We start from the raw sequence: 23,443 nt of genomic DNA on the forward strand, positions 1-23,443 counted from the left end.
AGTAATCTATGAAACGAGGCTGCAGCTGCACCACACACACACACACACATACACACACACACACACACACACACACACACACACACACACACACACACACACACACACACACACACACACACACACACACACACACACACACATACACACTCTGCTTAAGAAATCTCTCAGGAAATGGCTGTGATTATAATTATGATGAAGACGATGATGATAAAATCTATGATGAAGGTATGATGAATAAGGATTCATTATGAGCTGCTGGTGGTGAGGATTAGACATTGATGAAGACGAGCATATCTCTGATGAAGGAGTTAGGTATCCACATGAGAGTCACTATACCTCTTATAATAACTGTTCCTTCACAGTGAAACCAGTCATTTATAGGCAAATTAAATTGGAAATAATGCTTTAAATATCTTTACATGTGTTTCATGAAATATGTCAGTCTAAGGAGAGCTGAAGTCTCTCTGAGTATTGATGTCCTTTCAGAAAGACCAACCTGTCTGAACATGTTCATTTCCAGCCGATTGAAGCTTTTTGCTGATGTTTTGACCTTCCTGCAAATTGGAAAGGGTTGTTCTAAACTCTCAGACTGAGAGAGAGTCATTTTGAGGTAGAAATATTTGGATTCATGCTTTAATCTTCATATCCAAATATTTCTACCTCAAAATGACTCTCTCTCGGTGCCAAAGTGGTTAGGGGCTTGGCCTGGGAACTAAAAGGTCACCAGTTCTACCGTGCTGTCCCTGAGCAAGGCACCGTTCCCTACAATGCTCCCCGGGCACTGTACACATGGCAGCCCACTGCTCCTAACACTACGATGGGTCAAATGCAGAATTCTCTCATTTCCTCACGGGGAGATATAAAAGTACTTCTTTATTTCTATCATACTGCCTGCACTGGGAAATTATTAGTGAATACAATAAAAATGTCACATAATTCATCAACCATGACTGCACAATGATTCAAAAACTAACAAAAAGAAAACATTAGAAAAAATCTAGAAGTCAAATAAATAAATACATTTGACTTTTATTTATTTTAACATTCCTTTACTTTATTTCTAACATTTATCCAATATTTTAAAATATTTATACTTATTAATGTACATGTTCATTTATTTGCAGCTTTTAATCTATATCAGAGTTCAATAATAATATCAATGATTACCAGCAGTATGTATTTACAGGATCCGTCTTTCTGTCTCTTTGTCTGTCTGACTGACTGACTCCATATTTATTGAGGTCACTCTGCTTTTTGTCTCATAGCCTGCAGAGAATCAGCTTCCACTTCAGCGCCTCTTCCTCTTCCTCCTCCTCCTCCTCCTCCTCCTCCTCCTCTTCCTCCTCCTCCTCCTCCACCGGGAGTAAAAACAAACATTAACACAAATCTGATGTTTAGCCTCCGCTGGTGTGCATCCGATACAAATAAATGAATATAAAAAGCATAAATATAACTAAATATGAACTAGATTAAAAAATTATCATACAAAAATAATAATAAAAACTAAAACTATTAATACATAAAAAATAATTCAAATATTTAAAGAATTTATCTTAAAATGATTCATTAATTTGTTATCAAACACAATTATAAAGATTTGAGAAATGATATTAAAAAAATGAAATACAACAGTTCAAACGTTTATGATGTTTAAAATGAAGGTGAAACATGTACAACATCTGTTTAAAAATGTTCATTAAAAAGGTTTTCACCAGAAATGTCTGCGATTAGTATGATGCTTCATTCAAATGAGTAGAATCGGGTCAAATGTCAGACTAACTTGACACAGAGCGACTTGTTCTGTATTGTCAGCTGGGTTTGTTCTCTAGTTTGACCTTAAATGAATGGCTGAACTCTAGCAGAATTCCCCTTTAATCTTTAACTGCGGCTAGTTGGGGGGTAAATTCCTCAGGGGCGAGTCAGGACAGGAACACACCTCAAATACCTGTGTGTGTGTGTGTGTGTGTGTGTGTGTGTGTGTGTGTGTGTGTGTGTGTGTGTGTGTGTGTGTGTGTGTGTGTGTGTGTGTGAGGTTTCCAGGTTAACATGTCTGCAAGGTCTTCCCTGAAACAAAGGCCCACCCATTGCTATAGAACTGTCTTTTTTGTACGATAGCTCAGTATTTATGTATTTGTATATTTATTGAGGTGAACCCTAAAACCAATAGGGCAGATACCCGCAAAAAAGAAACACATAGCCTACATTGTTTTTACACAATTTCTATCCTAACCCTAACTCATTTGCGCTAGAATTCCAGAAGGAAGTTTTTTCATTTATTTTCCAGTTCCATTCCAACGTTCGGGTTCCATTCCAACGTTTGGGTTCCATTCCAACGTTTGGGTTCCATTCCAACGTTCGGGTTCCTTTCCAACGTTCGGGTTCCATTCCAACGTTCGGGTTCCTTTCCAACGTTCGGGTTTCATTCCAACGTTCGGGTTCCATTCCAACGTTCGGGTTCCATTCCAACGTTTGGGTTCCATTCCAACGTTCGGGTTCCATTCCAACGTTCGGGTACCATTCCAACGTTCAGGTTCCATTCCAACGTTCAGGTTCCATTCCAACGTTTGGGTTCCATTCCAACGTTCGGGTTCCATTCCAACGTTCAGGTTCCATTCCAACGTTTGGGTTCCATTCCAACGTTCAGGTTCCATTCCAACGTTCGGGTTCCATTCCAACGTTCGGGTTCCATTCCAACGTTTGGGTTCCATTCCAACGTTCGGGTTCCATTCCAACGTTTGGGTTCCATTCCAACGTTCGGGTTCCTTTCCAACGTTCGGGTTTCATTCCAACGTTCGGGTTCCATTCCAACGTTCGGGTTCTATTCCAACGTTCGGGTACCATTCCAATGTTCGGGTTCCATTCCAACGTTTGGGTTCCATTCCAACGTTCGGGTACCATTCCAACGTTCAGGTTCCATTCCAACGTTTGGGTTCCATTCCAACGTTCGGGTTCCATTCCAACGTTCGGGTTCTATTCCAACGTTCGGGTTCCATTCCAACGTTCGGGTTCCATTCCAACGTTTGGGTTCCATTCGGGTTCCATTCCAACGTTCGGGTTCCATTCCAACGTTCGGGTTCCTTTCCAAAATTGGAAATTAACCCAACACTTTTGTACACGTACAAACAACATGGCTTTCAGAGACTGCCTTTGCCTTTATACGTTTGGATTTATGAATATACAAATATATAAGAATATTACTGACTAAAAAGTTTATGGGATTGTCTAAAGTAAGAATTATGTCATTTTGAGCACATTTGGGTAAATTACGAAATGTTTGAGTAAGCTAATCAAGTGAGTGCAAAACCTCTGAATGCATACAATACATCAAGATATAAAAAAGGTGAAGTATGAATGGAAACCCGTTGGAGCTACTTCATGGTCATCACGTCACTGTCTCCCCTCTCTTACCTCCCTCTCTCTCTCCTGAGACCACAGCTCCGGGTAGAGTTACCGAAAGGGGGGAGGGGGTAGAGAGGCATACACAAAAAGAAGAAAAGGGAGAGAGAGAGAGAGAGAGAGAGAGAGAGAGAGAGAGAGAGAGAGAGAGAGAGGGGGGCTTGCGTGCCTGAGTACAGAGAGAGAGGGAGAGAGAAAAGAGAGAGAGGCAGTGCAGGGGGAGGTGGCGGTCTTAGTGGATGTAGCATTGGAAGCTAAAGAAGCTAACTAGCCATGTTGCCGCTGCTGTGTGTCTGCTAGCCGGCCGCCCTGGACTCCCTATCCGCCCTGAGGTGCATCATGCCCGGCTGGAAGAAAAACATCCCAGCCTGTCTCCAACCGGACCAGGAGGGAGGTAAGACCAGCGCGAGCAGGTTCATACCGACCACCGGCGTGTGTGTGTGTGTGTGTGTGTGTGTGTTTGTATAAATCACATGAGAGTGTGTGTCTTATATGTGTGTGTGTGTGCTAATTATCTCCCGTGCAAAGCATGAATTGGCGCCTCCGGTAAAACGCAGACGGTGGAATCAGTGAAAGTTGGTAACTGATACCGTGTGTGTGTGAGAGAGTGTGTGCGTGTGTGAGTGTTAATCTGACGCAACGGGTGAGGTTACAGTGACGTTACGGTGATTTCACGCTACCGGCTGGTAACGTGCTTTATCATTAACGTTAACCAACGGCTGACCAACGGCTGACCAACGGAACGGCTGAATAACGGCTGGAAAAACATAACGGTTGGTGCTGTTGGGCAACAACCGAGGGGTCTGCCCTTGTGTGTGTGCGCGCGCGCGTGTGTGTGTGTGTGTGACGACCACCTTCTACGTGGGTTGCAGACGTTGTTTTCGTGTGTGTGTGTGTGTGTGTGTGTGTGTGCGTGTGTGTGTGAGACGCTGCAGGGTCAGGTGTGTGTTTGGTTAAATGTTGACAGGTGAGGTGTTAATATTCTTTAAAACTGCTTCTAACGTGTTATCCATTGAGATGTGTGTATGGTGTAAAGGTGAAGTAGTGACATTGCGTTATGTAGTAAATAATGTAATACATTTACTCAGGTACTATAACTAAGTACCATTTTGAGGTACTTTCCTTCTTATTTTTAATTTGTGATTCTACTTCCGCTCCAATAGACATTTTGTTTTGTACTCCTGTTGTACTTTTACTCCACTATACACATTTAAATGTATTTATAATATTTATCGGCAGAGAAATGATAAACAGCTCCACCTTTACAAGCTGCAGTGGAAACGTTAATTAACCGGTGATAAACCAAATGATTAAACTATGTCTTTTTTGGTTTTAGTCACATAATACTTTATATCTTTGATGTTTGTATTGTTTTTTTTAACGTTATTGACCAATAAGTTGATTAAATACAGAGCATTTGATCATAAAGAGGGTGAAATATTCATATATTAGCCCCCTTTTCTGATGTGGTTCGAACAAAATAAGGCAATTGAATATATCAGATTGGACTTTAAATATTTTACTTCATAATTTTTTAACGTTATAGACCAATACATGGATTAAATATTGAGCATTTTATCACAGGAAGTGTGGATATAGTCTTTACTTGGAGTCCTGATGTAGAGATTTGAGTCACGTTGAGTCCAGTGTGCAGGAAAGTAGATTTCCAACATGATTCATAAGGCACAAAAGCATTTATTTGCACGGTTCCCTTTGTAATCTAGCAATAATAATGTCACAGAACGAGAACAAATGCCGTTCAGATGGATGAACAAACAGACACGTCCTCACAGCCAGTTTCTCTGCTTTCTCTGCCGGTGTCACTTTCAGAAACCATTTTTAGGTCATGTTTAAACATTTGAAAACTACAAAGAGAGAGCTGAGCAGAAGTCTGCCTCCAGACCCTAAATATTGTTTCTACCTGACGGGAAAATAAGAGAATATATCCAGGAGGGTTTCCAGGAAGCAGAAACATTGCTATGATTTTTCCTGGAGAGACACAACTCTTCCTGTGCCTGCAGATGCAAGCTTTGAATCTGGAATAAATAACCTTTAATCTGCATTCAGTTTTCTCTTGTGATGAATGAAGCATGTTTTATTCAGATTAAAGAGGACATTTTATAATTGTATTGTTTACATTTTATTTATATGCTTTTCAATTAATTGTTGATTAATAATAATAATAATAAAACAAAATAATACTTACAATTAAATGTACAGATCACTGTTCAAGGTAAAAGACATCTTTAAAAAAATCTCCAAAATAGAAATAACACTTGAAATATAAAAACACATGATAGTAAGTACCTCAACAATTGCCTTCCTCCTTTAAAACTTAAAGATATTCACTGTAAAATGATACAAGACATTACAAAACTGCCAAATCTCAACATTTAGAAGCATACAATTGTCTTTTTGTTGTATTTAACAACAGAAATCATCAATAAATGATCATTATTAGCCGTTTAATGTGCTGACTGTTGTTTGGCAGCGTGCTGGAGGTGTCAGTAACCCACAGTAGATTAAGTGCCGTGTTGTAAACCTGATAATAAAATAATCCTCAGGTGTAGCGAGCGCTCAGCGGGGGGAATATTAATATAATAACATGTTAAATACTTAGAGTCGTTCAGGAAAAATATGATAAAAACACACAGAGGATGAAGAGGAGAGGCAGCGGGGGGGTATAAATAGATAGCAGGTAAATAATAGATCAACAAATAAAAGACAGGCTGTGCTACAGGAGGATTTCTACAGGAAAACATCACTTATTAAAGATTTACTCAAGTATTAAAGTACAATATGTGGTTCTCCACTGCTTCATTTGAACAAATGCTAATTCTATTTCTTATATTTTTTGGATGCTCTTTTCGGGATAATTGGTAATTGCTTTCATCTTTCTTATGTTGGTTAAGAGGCCAAACAATGATCTAATTCCTGCATCCTGAGTGTGAATATTGTTGGGGTTTCAACTGTTAGTCGGACAAAGAAGTCGATTAGATCATTATTTTAAACATTGTTGACATTAAAGTCACAGAAACACGTCTAATGTTTTTATATCAGAAGTGGGAAATAGTCATTATTTAGAGCACCTAAAAAAATCCTGCTTTTAATAGATATGATGCAGGCTTGAGGTTGTGAGTGTGTGTGTCAGTGTGTGTGTGTGTGTGTGTGTGTGTGTGTGTGTGCATGTGTTACAGTGTCTTTAATAGTGATGACTGTGTGTGTGTGTGTGTGTGTGTGTGTGTGTGTGTGTGTGTGTGTGTGTGTGTTACAGTGTCTTTAATAGTGATGACAGTGTGTGTGTGTGTGTGTGTGTGTGTGTGTGTGTGTGTGTGTGTGTGTGTGTGTGTGTGTGTGTGTGTGTGTGTGTGTGTGTGTGTGTGTGTGTGTGTGTGTGTGTTACAGTGTCTTTAATAGTGATGACAGTATGTGTGTGTGTTTCACAGCATGACATCATCCTGCCGTTTTAAGCTTTTGACTTTACTGAAGCAGAGAAAATGGCTCAAACACACATTTAAGACACTCAGCGTCACAACCGCACGCACACACGCACACACACACGCACACACACACACACACACACACACACACACACACACACACACACACACACACACTGTCCTTTAAGAGGTGCTGATGTCAGAACTCTGCTCATCTTTGTCTTCAGGATCGCTGAAGCAGACCTGTGTGTGTGTGTGTGTGTGTGTGTGTGTGTGTGTGTGTGTGTGTGTGTGTGTGTGTGTGTGTGTGTGTGTGTGTGTGTGTGTGTGTGTGTGTGTGTGTGTGTGTGTGTGTGTGTGTGTGTGTGTGTGTGTTTGTCATGCTTAATGTATTATATCCCTATCGTCTCTGACACATTTTACCCTCTCTCACCATGACGCTGTGAAACAAACTGCTGACTGTGTGTGTGTGTGTGTTTGTGTGTGTGCATGCGTGTGTGTCACTCTTGACTTAATCCTTCTAAAGTGTGTGTTTTAGGTGTGTGTAATTTAGGGCTAAAGGATACGCAAAAATAAACCAAGCAATTGCTATTTTTTAGACCAGTGATGTGAGCATCTTTCGCTTAAAGTAGCCAAAAGGACGAGCACACCTGAATGCTACTTTAAAGAGTCCTCTCCTGCTGATGTTCAGGTGTATCAGTATGTAGAGTCTCTACTTTAAAGAGTCCTCTCCTGCTGATGTTCAGGTGTATATCAGTATGTAGTGTCTCTACTTTAAAGAGTCCTCTCCTGCTGATGTTCAGGTGTATATCAGTATGTAGTGTCTCTACTTTAAAGAGTCCTCTCCTGCTGATGTTCAGGTGTATATCAGTATGTAGTGTCTCTACTTTAAAGAGTCCTCTCCTGCTGATGTTCAGGTGTATATCAGTATGTAGAGTCTCTACTTTAAAGAGTCCTCTCCTGCTGATGTTCAGGTGTATATCAGTATGTAGAGTCTCTACTTTAAAGAGTCCTCTCCTGCTGATGTTCAGGTGTATATCAGTATGTAGCGTCTCTACTTTAAAGAGTCCTCTCCTGCTGATGTTCAGGTGTATATCAGTATGTAGCGTCTCTACTTTAAAGAGTCCTCTCCTGCTGATGTTCAGGTGTATATCAGTATGTAGCGTCTCTACTTTAAAGAGTCCTCTCCTGCTGATGTTCAGGTGTATATCAGTATGTAGTGTCTCTACTTTAAAGAGTCCTCTCCTGCTGATGTTCAGGTGTATATCAGTATGTAGTATCTCTACTTTAAAGAGTCCTCTCCTGCTGATGTTCAGGTGTATATCAGTATGTAGCGTCTCTACTTTAAAGAGTCCTCTCCTGCTGATGTTCAGGTGTATATCAGTATGTAGTGTCTCTACTTTAAAGAGTCCTCTCCTGCTGATGTTCAGGTGTATATCAGTATGTAGTGTCTCTACTTTAAAGAGTCCTCTCCTGCTGATGTTCAGGTGTATATCAGTATGTAGAGTCTCTACTTTAAAGAGTCCTCTCCTGCTGATGTTCAGGTGTATATCAGTATGTAGAGTCTCTACTTTAAAGAGTCCTCTCCTGCTGATGTTCAGGTGTATATCAGTATGTAGCGTCTCTACTTTAAAGAGTCCTCTCCTGCTGATGTTCAGGTGTATATCAGTATGTAGCGTCTCTACTTTAAAGAGTCCTCTCCTGCTGATGTTCAGGTGTATATCAGTATGTAGAGTCTCTACTTTAAAGAGTCCTCTCCTGCTGATGTTCAGGTGTATATCAGTATGTAGTGTCTCTACTTTAAAGAGTCCTCTCCTGCTGATGTTCAGGTGTATATCAGTATGTAGTGTCTCTACTTTAAAGAGTCCTCTCCTGCTGATGTTCAGGTGTATATCAGTATGTAGAGTCTCTACTTTAAAGAGTCCTCTCCTGCTGATGTTCAGGTGTATATCAGTATGTAGCGTCTCTACTTTAAAGAGTCCTCTCTTGGAGTAAAGGTTATTATTTGATGTTTTTCTCACTCTATAGTAGCAGTTGGTAAATGAAGTCATTATAAGGAGCCACATTGATTAAAACAGACACAAATAACAGATTTAAATCGAGTCCAGGATACACACTCAGGATGAGCTTTAACCGTCCTTCATCTGTTACACCCCCCCCCCCCCACACACACACACACTCAGCCCTGGGCTGCATCCAGGTGGACCGCCAAGCTGTTGGCATCAAACACACACACTCATTTTCTACTTGGATTAACCCAGCATGGACCCACTGCTACAAAACACTTATTAACACACACACACACACACACACACACACACACACACACACACACACACACACACACACACACACACACACACACACACACACACACACACATTATGTCCCAGCGTGGTGTGTGTAGTCCAGCAGTGTGTCCGACACCGAAACCTGCAGAGACTGAAAATATATTTCATGTTTTTTCACAAGTTTCTCTGATCTGTTCTATCCATGATTGTCGTTAAGAAGCTCACAGATGTGTGTGTGTGTGTGTGTGTGTGTGTGTGTGTGTGTGTGTGTGCCAGCTGCAGCTTTAAGATAACTCTCCTCTCAGAGCAGACGAGGGAAACTTAATTTTCTCAGTCTGTCCTTGGAGTCTATTTTAAACCTCTTTCACACGTCGAGTCGAACACAGTTAATGTACATTATATTTATTTTCATTTAGAGGCTCGTTGGGGAGGAGAACGGGTCGACTTTATGCAGAGTGTTTTTCTCAAGTGAACAACAAACTCACCTCTGAGGGTTAGAGCAGGAAGTTTGTGTTTATTTAAAGGAAACTTTTTAAATCTTACACATCAAAGTTTGTTTCGAAAGGGTTTTCTAAGTCTTTTTTATGTAACCCACGTTAAAGAACACGAGATCTCACAAATAATAAATGAATACAATATAAAGGAGTTAGAAAATCATCTTTATTTTTGATTTTTAAGGTTTAAATCTGTGTGAGTTGAATATCTTTGAGTTTTGTCGGACAAAATATGCAATTTAAAGTCAGTTTCTGAGAGCCTTTATGTACTTTAATCTCACATTTCACACTTAATTCTGCCTCCCTGCTTGTTTTCTACTGCCTAAATGTGTGTTTTAGTTGTGTTTAGGCCTATATGAAAGTGTGCTCACTGCAGGTCCGTGGCGCTGCGTTTCTTTGCACTTGGTGGTTAGATGTTGGTTTTGGAGCCGCAGACTGACAAAGGGCAGCGCGTTTATTTTAATCCATGTGAGCGAGGCCTCAGGATTAGGATTAGAGTTTGTGGAGCCGAGTCTCTGCTTTTTGTCTGGAGCTCCGTCCCCTGGTTTCTTTCTGACGGATTTTACGTTACATTGATTTTCTGTTTCTCATCGTCGTAGTACTTATTTTATTTCGGTGTTTTCCTGCCCACCTGAGGCCCGCTGAGGTTTCAGGTGGGAGTAGAGAGGATGATCTTTGAATTTAAAGAGGCCCTTTTCTGCTCATTTTCAGGTTTCATGTCAGCGTCTCTACTGTGACATGTGTCTATGCTTTAATGTTCAATAAGCTCTTTATTGTAAATAATTGAAGGCAAAGGAATACAATCCCCCAATATAATAGATATTTTCCCCATTAAACATATACAAAATGGTGTAATTGTGCATGTCAATCTCTCCAAATCTAAGAAATTGTAGGCAGAACGAGCTTAAGATACTCTGTAAACTGTCCCCTCTCTTCCCTTTCCATCACACTGTCTTTATGATTGAGGAACATTTATTAAATGCTTTTTATGAGACTTTAAAAATACCTTTATTGTTGATTATCTGCGGACACTGAACCAAAGTCCTGCAGACACCTGCTCGATTCAAAGATGAATGACTGTCTTCCTGTTGCAGCTGTTTCTCTGTCGAGGGTTTAGGTTCAGGTTAGGCTGAACCTTCGGGGAATGAATGGAAGTCAACACTGTGTGTGTGTGTGTGTGTGTGTGTGTGTGTGGTGTGTGTGTGTGTGTGTGTGTGTGTGTGTGTGTGTGTGTGTGTGTGTGTGTGTGTGTGTGTGTGTGTGTGTGTGTGTGTGTGTGTGTGGGTGTGTGTGTGGGTGTGTGTGTGTGTGTGTGTGTGTGTGTGTGTCCATTAGGAATCAAGGTCAGTCACTCAGCAGTCCATTAAGAACATGATTCACTTCCTCCCTCTCTTTTGTTCACTTTCTAGGCCTCCCTCTCTGTCTCTCCGTCTCCCCCTCAGGCTTTGTCAATCACTGTCTGTCTGCCTGCCTGGCCCAATGCATCATGGGTCATTCTCAGCAGGACTCGGACTTCCTGAAGCGTCTAAAATGTGCCGTTCTTGCTTCAGGGATCTGAGAGTGAGTGTCTTTTGAAGGCTGCAGTTATCCTCAGCCACCAGCAGGGGGAGGGAGAGGATCGGCAGTGTGTGTTAGTGTGTGTGTGTGTGTGTGTGTGTATATAATCTGATTCTCCATGCTGCACACACACCGTGGAGGCGTCCAATCGTGTTATAGAGCTGCAGAGGGCCTAAGAGCGATATGCAAATGAACCTTGCTTGTCATTTTTAAGAGGAAACACACACACACACACACACACACACACACACACACACACACACACACACACACACGCACACATATTCACTCCTGACTAAACTGTGAAACATCGTGGGCGTTAAAGACCTCGGGGTGTCTGACAGGTGAGGGAGGTGCAGCTGTCCCGAGCTAATGCTAAGGCTAATCTCACTTTTACCCAGGATTCATGCTGTGGTTTTTAAATGTGTCGGAATACAACAAACCTTCCATTAAAAGGAAGGTTTGGTCTTGCTCCTCCTGTGAATTTGTCAAAGTTACCGTTGAACCCGATAGAGTGGAGCAGTATTTCTGTGTTGGAGCCTGAAGGGAGCCTCTCCATGGCTCAATGGGATTTTTCCATTGGATTATCACAGAAAATAATCTCAAACGTTTATGAAATTTACACGTTTAGTTCAGCAGGATAATCTCCTGGGCTATAAAGGAACTACAGCACGGTCACATGACTTCACGTCTCCACCGCTAAGCTAAAGGTGGCTAATGTTGGGCTATAAAGGAACTACAGCACGGTCACATGACTCCACGTCACCACCGCTAAGCTAAAGGCGGCTAATGTTGGGCTATAAAGGAACTACAGCACGGTCACATGACTTCACGTCTCCACCGCTAAGCTAAAGGAGGCTAATGTTGGGCTATAAAGGAACTACAGCACGGTCACATGACTTCACGTCTCCACCGCTAAGCTAAAGGCGGCTAATGTTTGGCGGGATGACGTTTAGTCGTCTCGTTCAGACACTTGTTACCAACCGTCGTTTTAAAATCCACCAGTGGGGTATTTACTGACGTAGTTTATGTTGCAGAATAAAAACCTCTTCAGCTCGTGCTCAACATTCAGGAATCTGACAGCTGCTGTTCACAGTCCTGCAATTTCCTGTTGGGAAAATCACGGACGGATATTTCTGGAATATCAGCCCTAACACACACACACACACACACACAGAGGTGAGATTTAACGTGACCGTGAGCAGACAGGAAACACAGTTTATCCCTCTGAACTCTGACCTCTGACCTGTGAAACTGACACAGTGATTGACAGCTGGTCCACAGGGCGTACAGTGACAGTTGTGAGTGTGTGTGTGTGTGTTGACCTCCGACCCCTGTCAACTCTCCTATCCCACGATGCCTTGCTGTCTGACAGATGGAAAATGCTGACACAGAGAAGGACCTGTAGTGTATAAACTATACATACATTAAAGCCCCGACGGTTCACACAGGTGAAGCGGAATAGAGCAGTTTATCGACAGAAAAATAAACTCTTTAATATTTGTTGAAACAAAAAATGTTCAAACAAATCTCCTGGAATTTTCCTGATTATCTTTGATCTCTTGTACTGTAAGTATCGCTGTGTCACGCACCTTTAAACGGACCTAAAGCAATGCCAAGTACATGATATAGGATAAAATATCAGTCCCCAGAACCCTTTGTTTCTCAGCCGTAATATCCTCTGTGTGTTTTGGCAAATTTGGGTTTCTATATTTGCATCGTTTCTGAAACTCTCTGCGGTTTCTCCGGATATTCTGGCCGTTGTAACGTGTACCTAACAGATAGTTAATAGTAAATGTGCGGCATTATAACATACACATGTAATTAAACTAAATGATCCCGAGAAGACGTCCACGAGTCTTTATTTGACTCCATACACGATCTGTTAAACATCTAGAGACAAAGGGAGTTGATCTTCAAACTATTTGATTATCCAAATCCAGTGTTCTCCAGCCAAACAACCTCACAGCCTCCTCACTGTGTGTCTGGTGTCTAAAACCTGCCGGTGGTTTCAGTCTGTATTCCTGTTCTGAAACACGGACACATTCTCCTTGTGTGTCTCTGTGTGTTTGATTATATGTTGGGAGGAACACAGCACCCTGGCTCTCCCTGATAATTCCTCTGTGATCTCAGTCTGATCTCCACAGACCAAACGTCTATGATTTCCTCGCCAGCATCCCCCCCCCCCCCCCCCAGAGGCTCACAAACTGGGAGACATCCAGAAAACTCTCTGGGAAAGCGCAGATTAGCCTACATACAGTACAACCAACCAAGAAACTGTTGAAATTACACAAAATGCTCCGTCTACAGCCGTCAGGAGGACGAAGAAACACATTTTTGGAGCTAGAGATGCAACCAAAGGAACCGTTTTGTGTTCAAAATGTCCAAAAATTGAAAGAAATAACAATTTCAATCCCCTCTAAAGTCAGTCAGATTCCATTACCTTACCTAGAAACCAAACATGAAACCCTTACATTAAATTAAAGAACATGGTTGATGATATAGGCACAACAATGCATTTATTTTAAGGTGGTGAGGCGTTAAATTGGGACCCATTGGGGACTCTTCTTTTTGGTTCCAATAATACCCATGTGGTTAAGGTCACAAGGAACCAACTAGTGCTTCAACTCACAGTCTTTTTTCCAAATATATATAATGGTTTGGATTATAAAATGTAACAAAAGTACAGAAGAAATGCCCAGTTTCTCAAAGTGATATCTACAAATGTCTTGTTTCTTCAGTCCGAAACCGAACGATCTGAACTTTAAGTAGACGATAAGAAACAGAACGTGGCAGTTGTGGCTGAAAACGGCATTTAGAGACATTTTTGCAGGAAGAATTCCTTCTGTGTCTATAGATAACTCCTATTGTAGAATACAGGTTTGGTCGGTCTTAGACTACAAGGATTTCTTCAGCTGATTGTTGATGTTGATGTATTTCTAAGTAACATCTGAGCACATTTCCTGCTTAACAGAAGAGCTGCTTTGTGGAGATTACTATCAATCAAAGGCCTCGTCGACTAAACCATATCAAGGTTATATATCGACTAAGAAGAGAACAGAACTAGTTAAGCCAACGTTATCGTCGGTAGTAAAAATACATACATATAAATCATACTGGCAGAATACTCTTTAAAGAAAGGACTGCTGATGAATAATAAATGTCTCTAACCGACCGTTCAAAGGCTCCTAAAAGCCAACCAACCACACGTGCTCTATGACTTACAGGAAGTACCGTATGTTCATGAGATAAGGTGCTTACTGCCTGCCCTCCTTCACCGAGTCATTGGAGCTTATTATCGGACGTTTTTCTGGAGATTATTACCCCCCTCGGGTTTGCCTTCAGCTCCCCCCGGCCTCGTTAACAGTCCACATGGACCGATCCACACGGGGGCACAGATGGAGCCAAGCTACCGAGCCAGACCATTACTCACATGTTGTTGGGGGGGGGGGGTCAACAAACACCTGCTGCTTATTTTTGAATAATATATATATATGAAGATAGTCAGTTTACCCTCGCAGAGGATGCTTTACTTTTGGTTTTATTGTTGGTGTGTTTGTCTGTTTGTGACACGATTACAAAAAAAAGACCGACCAGATTTGAATGAAACTTGATGGACGGGTTAAGGGATGAGACAAAGAAGGACTCATTATGTTTTAGAGTGGATTCTATTCATATCTGTCTTCAGTTTTGCTAGAATTGAGAGGTATGGGTGCTTTGGCATTTTTGGAGGTCCTTGTTGTTGCTTTTTTGTTTGTTTATCTTCCAATCTCAGCCCTCCATCTTTCAGAGATCTGGTGAGACATGCAGCAAAGATTACAGACTAAATGTGTTTTATCGGTGCCGATTTTTCCTCAAAACCTAGGGGGTAATCTAGGAATAATTTAGACTTTCTGGTTTCAGTTTGGGTTGTTTGTTTGTTCCGTCAGCCGGTTAACGGTAAAAATAACAAGGGTTGATTTTCCCGAAACGTGGTGGAAGCGTGTAGCACCGGCCAAGAAAAGAAACCGTAGAATTTGGTGACATTGTGAGATAGTGGAGGTTTGTACTCTCTAGTATGCCTCTTTTATAAACGATATCCCCCAATCTCTCTAAAGCTCGTCTCCTCTGAAGTGATGATGGACGCTTTGTTTAGTATTCACCAAAAACAACGACTCCTGACCGATAAAAACACCTGATGCCGGATCACTGCTGCTCCAATAACACTTATGCGCTCTAAATAAATTAAACCTCTAGGGTGAAAGGAGATGTATTAATTGGATGGAAAGCATCCTTAGTATCGTCCTTTTTCTCCTTGTTTCCTCTCCTTTACAAATTTCCTTTTCTTTCATCATCATTTCCTCGTCTTTTCTCCTCTCCTTGCCTCCTTTTCACCTTGTTTCCTTCCATCTGTCTCCTTTTTCCATTTATTCATCAAATTGTTCTCCTGTCCTCGTTTCCTTTCCTCACATTCCCGTTTATCCTCCTCGTTCCCTCTCATCTCCCAGTGTTCAATTACAGACCACTGTGGAATTCACACACACACACACACACACACACACACACACACACACACACACACACACACACACACACACACACACACACAGATGCCTGAGCAGTTCTCCCCTCCCCCTCGCTGGAATGAAGTGTGTGTGAACGAAGAAGAGGAGGAAGCTAGGAAAGGAAGCATCGTAACAAAGGATGAGAGGATGCAAAGGAGCTAATGAAGGAAACACGCCTCTTCCCCCTGCTGACTCCTCACACACACACACACACACACACACACACACACACACACACACACACAGTGAAGCAGCGGTGGTGAGATGGAGGAGTGTTACTGTGTGTGTGTGTGAGTGTGAGAGCAGCGAGCCCTCTGATTGGCTGGTTAGATGCAGCAGCAGCGGAAAGAGAGTCGGAGCCGAGGAGGAGGCTGCAGAGAGAATACAAAGAGTGTGTGAGAGTGTGTGTGCATGCATGAAGCCCAGAGGTGTGTGTGTGTGTGTGTGTGTGTGTGTAGAAACGAGGACTCTGTCTCTCTCTGTGGATTATAGCGTCCGCTCACCCGTGTGTTAGCTCAGAGTGTTTGGACGAAGCAGATATGCTGATGCTCTGAAGTGTGTGTGCATGAGACACAGAGGTGTGTGTGTGTGTGTGTAGAAAGGAGGAGGAAACCCGCTCTCTCTGTGGATTATTAGCTTCCCGTCGCTATCTCAGTGGTTTTGGATGTAGCGGAGGTCCTGCTTCTCGTCCTGGTTCTGTTCTGGTGATGGAGCGTTTCCTGGCTCTGCTGCGCCTCCTGAGCAGGAGGAGGAGAGGAGGTACCGCGCCGATGACGACTACCAGGAAGGATACGAAGACGTTTACTATTACACCAGCAAGTACAACACACACCTTCTGAGTGAGTGAGAGCGTCTGTCTCCAGGTGTCCTCCACCTGAATTCAAATAGAGGAGAGTAAATATCAACCAATCCTTCAGTACGTCTACCTAGAATATATCCATCTTCATTTCAGAATGTTGTGTGTGTGTGTGTGTGTGTGTGTGTGTGTGTGTGTGTGTGTGTGTGTGTGTGTGTGTGTGTGTGTGTGTGTGTGTGTGTGTGTGTGTGTGTGTGTGTGTGTGTGTGTGTGTGTGTGTGTGTGTGTGTGTGTGTGTGTGTGTGTGTGTGTGTTGTATTATACATGAAGGGCTGCTCGGTTACAGACACACTCTCAGGTATCCAGGTGACGGGGGGGGGCAGGTGGTTTGTGGGTAATAATAACAAGGGAGGAAGTGTTGACTGTGGAGAGGAATGTGGACAATGTGGGGGAACACACACACACACACACACACACACACACACTGATTGATGCCTGTAACATACTATCAACAAGCAGCAGACGCACTCAGTGATGGCAAAAATGGTCTTCTGTGCCATCAAACAAACACCAAACAAACACAGAAAAATAAGTGTTGGATTTCTGCGTCTGTGCTATGGTTAAACAGAATAACAAATATAAATCAAAGACAGTCTTGTTGAGGTTTTAGCCAGCGTTTCTCTTTTAAAATGGATATAAAACCTGTATTTCAAAAAAACTGTTGAGTGGCTGGTAAACCAATACTTGTAGTAATCAGTGGTCTGAGATCTGTCTCAGTTTCTGCCTCCAGTCTCTGGTCCATGATCCTGGTTCTCCTTCCCCTCGTGTGTAGCTTGTGTTTAGCGTCCTCTGTCATTAGCTCTCCAATCCTTAAAGCCCTTAGATCAGATGCTTGTGTCTCAGAGGAGTTCAGGTCTCTCCTCAGCGAGTCTGGTCTTGTTTCTTTTGACTTGTTTTTGTTCTGATCATGGGTTTCCTGTCTTTAACGCGGCCCCCAAATCACCCTCTCCATCTGTAAGCAGTCCAGATCCCAGTGTCCTTAATGGTGGGTTATTTCTATATTTAACAGAGGCTAGGTTAAACACTTCCCTGGTGTTAGGTTCTTCACGTACTTCTTCTGCATCATTAAACAAACCACACACGATTATTACTTTCTGAAAAAGGGGAAACGTACATCCTTTGAAAATATAGTACAGTTGAGAATCCTTTACAATTAGCTTAAGCTGCAACTAACTTAGTCTGCAAACATCTAAGAATGCAACTGACTGTATCGGCAACTAACTAAGTAAATATAACTAATATCATCCCTCAATTAAGTCCTCAACCTACTAAGTTTGCAACCACACTGGCAGCTAATCAAGTCTGCAATCTACTTAGTCTGCAACTAAGTAAGTCTGCCACTACGTCTACAAATAACTAGGTGTGGAACTTTTGAAGTCTGCAACCAACATATTCTTCAACTAGCTTCATTTGCAACTCATTTTGCAAATAACTTAGAGTGCAACTAAGTCATCCTGCAACTAACTAAATCTGCAAACAACAAATCCTCCAACCCACTTAGTCTGCAACTAATCAAATATGCATCTAACTAATCCTGCAACTACCGAGTCTGTACCAAACTAATTCCACAACTAATGAGGTCTGCAACCAAGACTTCAACTAACGTAATGCTCAATTTACTAAGTCTGCAATTAACCAAGTGTACATCTTAACCTGCAATGACCTTATGTTGTAACTAACCTAGTCTTTAACAAACTACTCCTCCAAACAACAAAATCTGCCCCTAAGTCTGGGGCTAAGGCCGGCTGTGAAAGTATTTACCAGTATTTATGTATGCACTCAGTCCTCAGGCCTAAATGTATTCATCCTCTGCTGCTCGTTTATCTTCTGCTGAATCTCTCACTCGTGTCTCCTGAGCTTGAATGATGTTTAGAAATGTATTTTAGTGTGAACTCTGGCTCACACACTCTCCCTGCAGAGAGAAACCCACAGACCTGAACTCTTTTGACTGATTAAAGTGTGTGAGGCTGGTTAAAGTTTCTCTCTGATGTCTGTGAATGCTGGTACACTCGACATTTGTGCAGAAATATTAATTTTTTCTTCTTAAAACGCTAAAAATATTGTGAACTTTTTTTACGTGAGGAGGAGGGTTTGGTTTCCGTGTTCATATCTGACACCGGGTTTCATTATTCTGTTGTCAAAAATGACTGTGATATGCTGTTGTTTGTCCTGTGTGTGTGTGTGTGTGTGTGTGTGTGTGTGTGTGTGTGTGTGTGTGTGTGTGTGTGTGTGTGTGTGTGTGTGTGTGTGTGTGTGTGTTTAGCAGAGCTGCCAGGACACATTTCTTGCAGCTACTGTAATTCTATATGAAGGCAATTTAAGGTCGGTTGACTGGTTAACCCTGGAGAGACACACACACACACACACACACACACACACACACACACACACACACACACACACACACACACACACACACACACACACACACACACACACACACACACACACACTTATCATATCTTCCTCAGTGTGATTTTAGTTCCTCTTGGTGTTCATTGATCTTGCCTGGTTTGGCCTATTTTTATTCTGGTAGCTTGTCTCTTGCGGGTTGCTTATTGTGTCCGAACGACAGCAGATATAGTGAGTTTATAAAGACGTAAAACTGAGAAGAGCAGAAAATTAGTGCTGGATTACACCTTAACTGTGGTATTTATTCATCTCCTACAATGAGAACATGCAAAGTCTGCAACCTAATCAGTCTGCAACTAGCTAAGTCTGAAGTAAGTCTGAAGCTAAGTCTGCAGCCTAATCAGTCTGCAACTAGCTCAGTCAGAAGCTAAGTCTGCAACGTACTAAGTTTGCAGCTAAATAATACTGCAACTAACTAACACTTCAAATAATTAAGTCTGCAACAATAGAAAAATCCCATTGAACCAGAGAGATGCTGCCTTCAGGGTCCACAACAGATGCTCTATAGGCCCCCTATGTACCATTAGCTGTTGCACTGTAGCCTTACCATGAGTGGTTTAATAGTCCGCAGGTGAGGGTGTTACCTGTGTCTCACCTGTACAAACAGGGACAGCTGCTGCTCTCTGAGAAACATGACGGTGAATACATTTGCACGCCGATGAGCTGGAAGGTTTTGCACTCATGTGTGAGGAGAAGCTTGTTGACATGGAAAGGTTTTTGCTCATTAATGCTTAAAATAAAGATTCATTAGCATAACCGCTCTGTATTACATGATGGAGGCTAAAGGGAGGGGGCTTTATTCTGAGGTCTAGATATGTGATGCATTAATTAGACATGTTCAATTTAACTCATATAATCACACTTACTATTTTTTACTTTCTTTCTTTCTTTATTATTTAAACATATTCTCTTATTTTTCCCCCTTATATTAAAATGTGTTTAACATATTTATTATTTTACTTTTTAAATGTTTTTTTCTTATATATATTTTTTTCTTTATACATACAAATTAAATACCGTTAAAACTATCAAATCTAAAACTCAAAGTGGGAAAAAGTACCAACAGAGCAAGTAAAACAAATGTGATACGCAAAAAACCCTCTGTATTATTTATCAGCCTCTCGGCTGCCTTCACACCTGCCTGTTTTTAAATAGATCACCATGTGTGAATCTGTTAGACTCTTCTTCTTCTGCTTCTTCTTTAGAGGTAGAAAGTGGAGCAGTTGTCTTCAGGAGATACTTTAATTAATCTGCAGGCGTCTGGGGATTCGGAGCACTCTCCTCTCATTATTTGGATATGATGTTTAATTAGTTCTCCAAAATTAAAGAACAACGGCTTCTTTTTTCTGCGCTAATTCCTCCTGAACAGAGGATTCAACTTTCAGATTTAGAAAACTTCAAGAGTCCTCCCCTGCTGATGTTCAGGTGTATATCAGTATGTAGAGTCTCTACTTTAAAGAGTCCTCTCCTGCTGATGTTCAGGTGTATATCAGTATGTAGAGTCTCTACTTTAAAGAGTCCTCTCCTGCTGATGTTCAGGTGTATATCAGTATGTAGTGTCTCTACTTTAAAGAGTCCTCTCCTGCTGATGTTCAAGTGTATATCAGTATGTAGAGTCTCTACTTTAAAGAGTCCTCTCCTGCTGATGTTCAGGTGTATATCAGTATGTAGTGTCTCTACTTTAAAGAGTCATCTCCTGCTGATGTTCAGGTGTATATCAGTATGTAGAGTCTCTACTTTAAAGAGTCCTCTCCTGCTGATGTTCAGCTGTATATCAGTATGTAGCGTCTCTACTTTAAAGAGTCCTCTCCTGCTGATGTTCAGGTGTATATCAGTATGTAGAGTCTCTACTTTAAAGAGTCCTCTCTGCTGATGTTCAAGTGTATATCAGTATGTAGTGTCTCTACTTTAAAGAGTCCTCTCCTGCTGATGTTCAGGTGTATATCAGTATGTAGAGTCTCTACTTTAAAGAGTCCTCTCCTGCTGATGTTCAGGTGTATATCAGTATGTAGAGTCTCTACTTTAAAGAGTCCTCTCCTGCTGATGTTCAGGTGTATATCAGTATGTAGTCTCTCTACTTTAAAGAGTCCTCTCCTGCTGATGTTCAGGTGTATATCAGTATGTAGAGTCTCTACTTTAAAGAGTCCTCTCCTGCTGATGTTCAGGTGTATATCAGTATGTAGTCTCTCTACTTTAAAGAGTCCTCTCCTGCTGATGTTCAGGTGTATATCAGTATGTAGTCTCTCTACTTTAAAGAGTCCTCTCCTGCTGATGTTCAGGTGTATATCAGTATGTAGAGTCTCTACTTTAAAGAGTCCTCTCCTGCTGATGTTCAGGTGTATATCAGTATGTAGAGTCTCTACTTTAAAGAGTCCTCTCCTGCTGATGTTCAGGTGTATATCAGTATGTAGAGTCTCTACTTTAAAGAGTCCTCTCCTGCTGATGTTCAGGTGTATATCAGTATGTAGTGTCTCTACTTTAAAGAGTCCTCTCCTGCTGATGTTCAGGTGTTTATCAGTATGTAGAGTCTCTACTTTAAAGAGTCCTCTCCTGCTGATGTTCAGGTGTATATCAGTATGTAGAGTCTCTACTTTAAAGAGTCCTCTCCTGCTGATGTTCAGGTGTATATCAGTATGTAGTGTCTCTACTTTAAAGAGTCCTCTCCTGCTGATGTTCAGGTGTTTATCAGTATGTAGAGTCTCTACTTTAAAGAGTCCTCTCCTGCTGATGTTCAGGTGTATATCAGTATGTAGTGTCTCTACTTTAAAGAGTCCTCTCCTGCTGATGTTCAGGTGTTTATCAGTATGTAGAGTCTCTACTTTAAAGAGTCCTCTCCTGCTGATGTTCAGGTGTATATCAGTATGTAGTGTCTCTACTTTAAAGAGTCCTCTCCTGCTGATGTTCAGGTGTATATCAGTATGTAGTGTCTCTACTTTAAAGAGTCCTCTCCTGCTGATGTTCAGGTGTTTATCAGTATGTAGAGTCTCTACTTTAAAGAGTCCTCTCCTGCTGATGTTCAGGTGTATATCAGTATGTAGTGTCTCTACTTTAAAGAGTCCTCTCCTGCTGATGTTCAGGTGTATATCAGTATGTAGAGTCTCTACTTTAAAGAGTCCTCTCCTGCTGATGTTCAGGTGTATATCAGTATGTAGTGTCTCACTTTAAAGAGTCCTGCTTAGCTAGCCGGCTCTGTTGTGATTGGTCAACCACTTAGAGATGTCCCACCCCTTAGCCTATCGCGTACAATGTTTTGGAGCGCTAGCCAATAAGAATGCGAGTGTTCCATAGTGATGTCGCTAAGCTAAAGGAGGCTGATGTTCTTTTTGTCTTTTGAGAGTTTGGCCTAAATCACACTTCTGTTTAGCAAAACTTTGAAAGTTTTGTTAACACACACACACACACACACACACACACACACACACACACACACACACACACACACACAGATTAACCTGACAGGCTGACTGAGATTGCCGACACTAATTAAAGGTTTACACTTCCTCCTCTTCCTCTTCTCTGGTACAGTGTTATTATCACCAACAGAAAGTGTTTGTGTGTGTGTGTGTGTGTGTGTGTGTGTGTGTGTGTGTGTGTGTGTGTGTGTGTGTGTGTGTGTGTGTGTGTGTGTGTGTGTGTGTGTGTGTGTGTGTGTGTGTGTGTGTGTGTGTGTGTGTGTGTGTGTGTGTGTGTGTGTGTGTGTGTGTGTGTGTGTGTGTGTTTGCTCACATAAGGAGATGTCATGGTGACTCAAACCCATGTGTTTAACTTTGGGCGGTGGGTGCTGTCACACACTCACTCACTCACTCACAGTCACAGGGTATAATTCTAATTTGGTTATTTTTAAATGCTGGAGGCTGTGATGATAACCTGTAGTGTGTGTGTGTGTGTGTGTGTGTGTGTGTGTGTGTGTGTGTGCTCTTTCATCTCAGAGTCTTTCTTTGTACGGTGTGGGGTCGTTCTCATCCCCTCAATTATTCATCAGCTTGTTACCATGGTAACAGCTGCAGCTGCTGTGTGTGTGTGTGTGTGTGTGTGTGTGTGTGTGTGTGTGTGTGTGTGTGTGTGTGTGTGTGTGTGTGTGTGTGTGTGTGTGTGTGTGTGTGTGTGTGTGTGTGTGTGTGTGTGTGTGTGTGTGTGTGTGTGTGTGTGTGTGTGTGTGTGACATCAGCTCCTTTTAACTTCTGAGGGGTGATGTCAGACCTCTGTGACTGAAAACAGGAAGTAGTACTACTGATCGTACGTCACCTATTCATAACTTCTATAATAGGATGAGCTCGTTAAAGAGGCCCTATCCTTCCCTCTGCCGCAGTGTGTGTTCTATCAACGGTCTGCAAAGCCTAAAGTCACAAAGTTCCGGAACACGGTGACGTCACTACTGAACACTTGTGCACTCCTATTGGCTAGCACTCCAGCACATTGTACGTGATTGGCTCACCAACCCTACATTTCT

At 41.8% G+C, this 23,443-nt stretch overlaps 1 protein-coding gene across 1 annotated transcript in view; it reads left to right on the top strand.

The window, feature by feature from the left end:
- Nucleotides 1–16,432: 16,432 nt before the first annotated feature.
- grip1 (glutamate receptor interacting protein 1) overlaps nucleotides 16,433–23,443 on the top strand; it is a 30,392-nt gene continuing 23,381 nt past the window's right edge. The window contains 2 exon segments of the mRNA XM_063906138.1: nucleotides 16,433–16,481; nucleotides 16,484–16,564. Of these exon segments, the coding sequence (XP_063762208.1) occupies nucleotides 16,433–16,481; nucleotides 16,484–16,564 (130 nt within the window).

Source organism: Eleginops maclovinus, chromosome 17, assembly GCF_036324505.1.
Source record: "Eleginops maclovinus isolate JMC-PN-2008 ecotype Puerto Natales chromosome 17, JC_Emac_rtc_rv5, whole genome shotgun sequence".
Classification (NCBI taxonomy): Eukaryota; Metazoa; Chordata; class Actinopteri; order Perciformes; family Eleginopidae; genus Eleginops; species Eleginops maclovinus.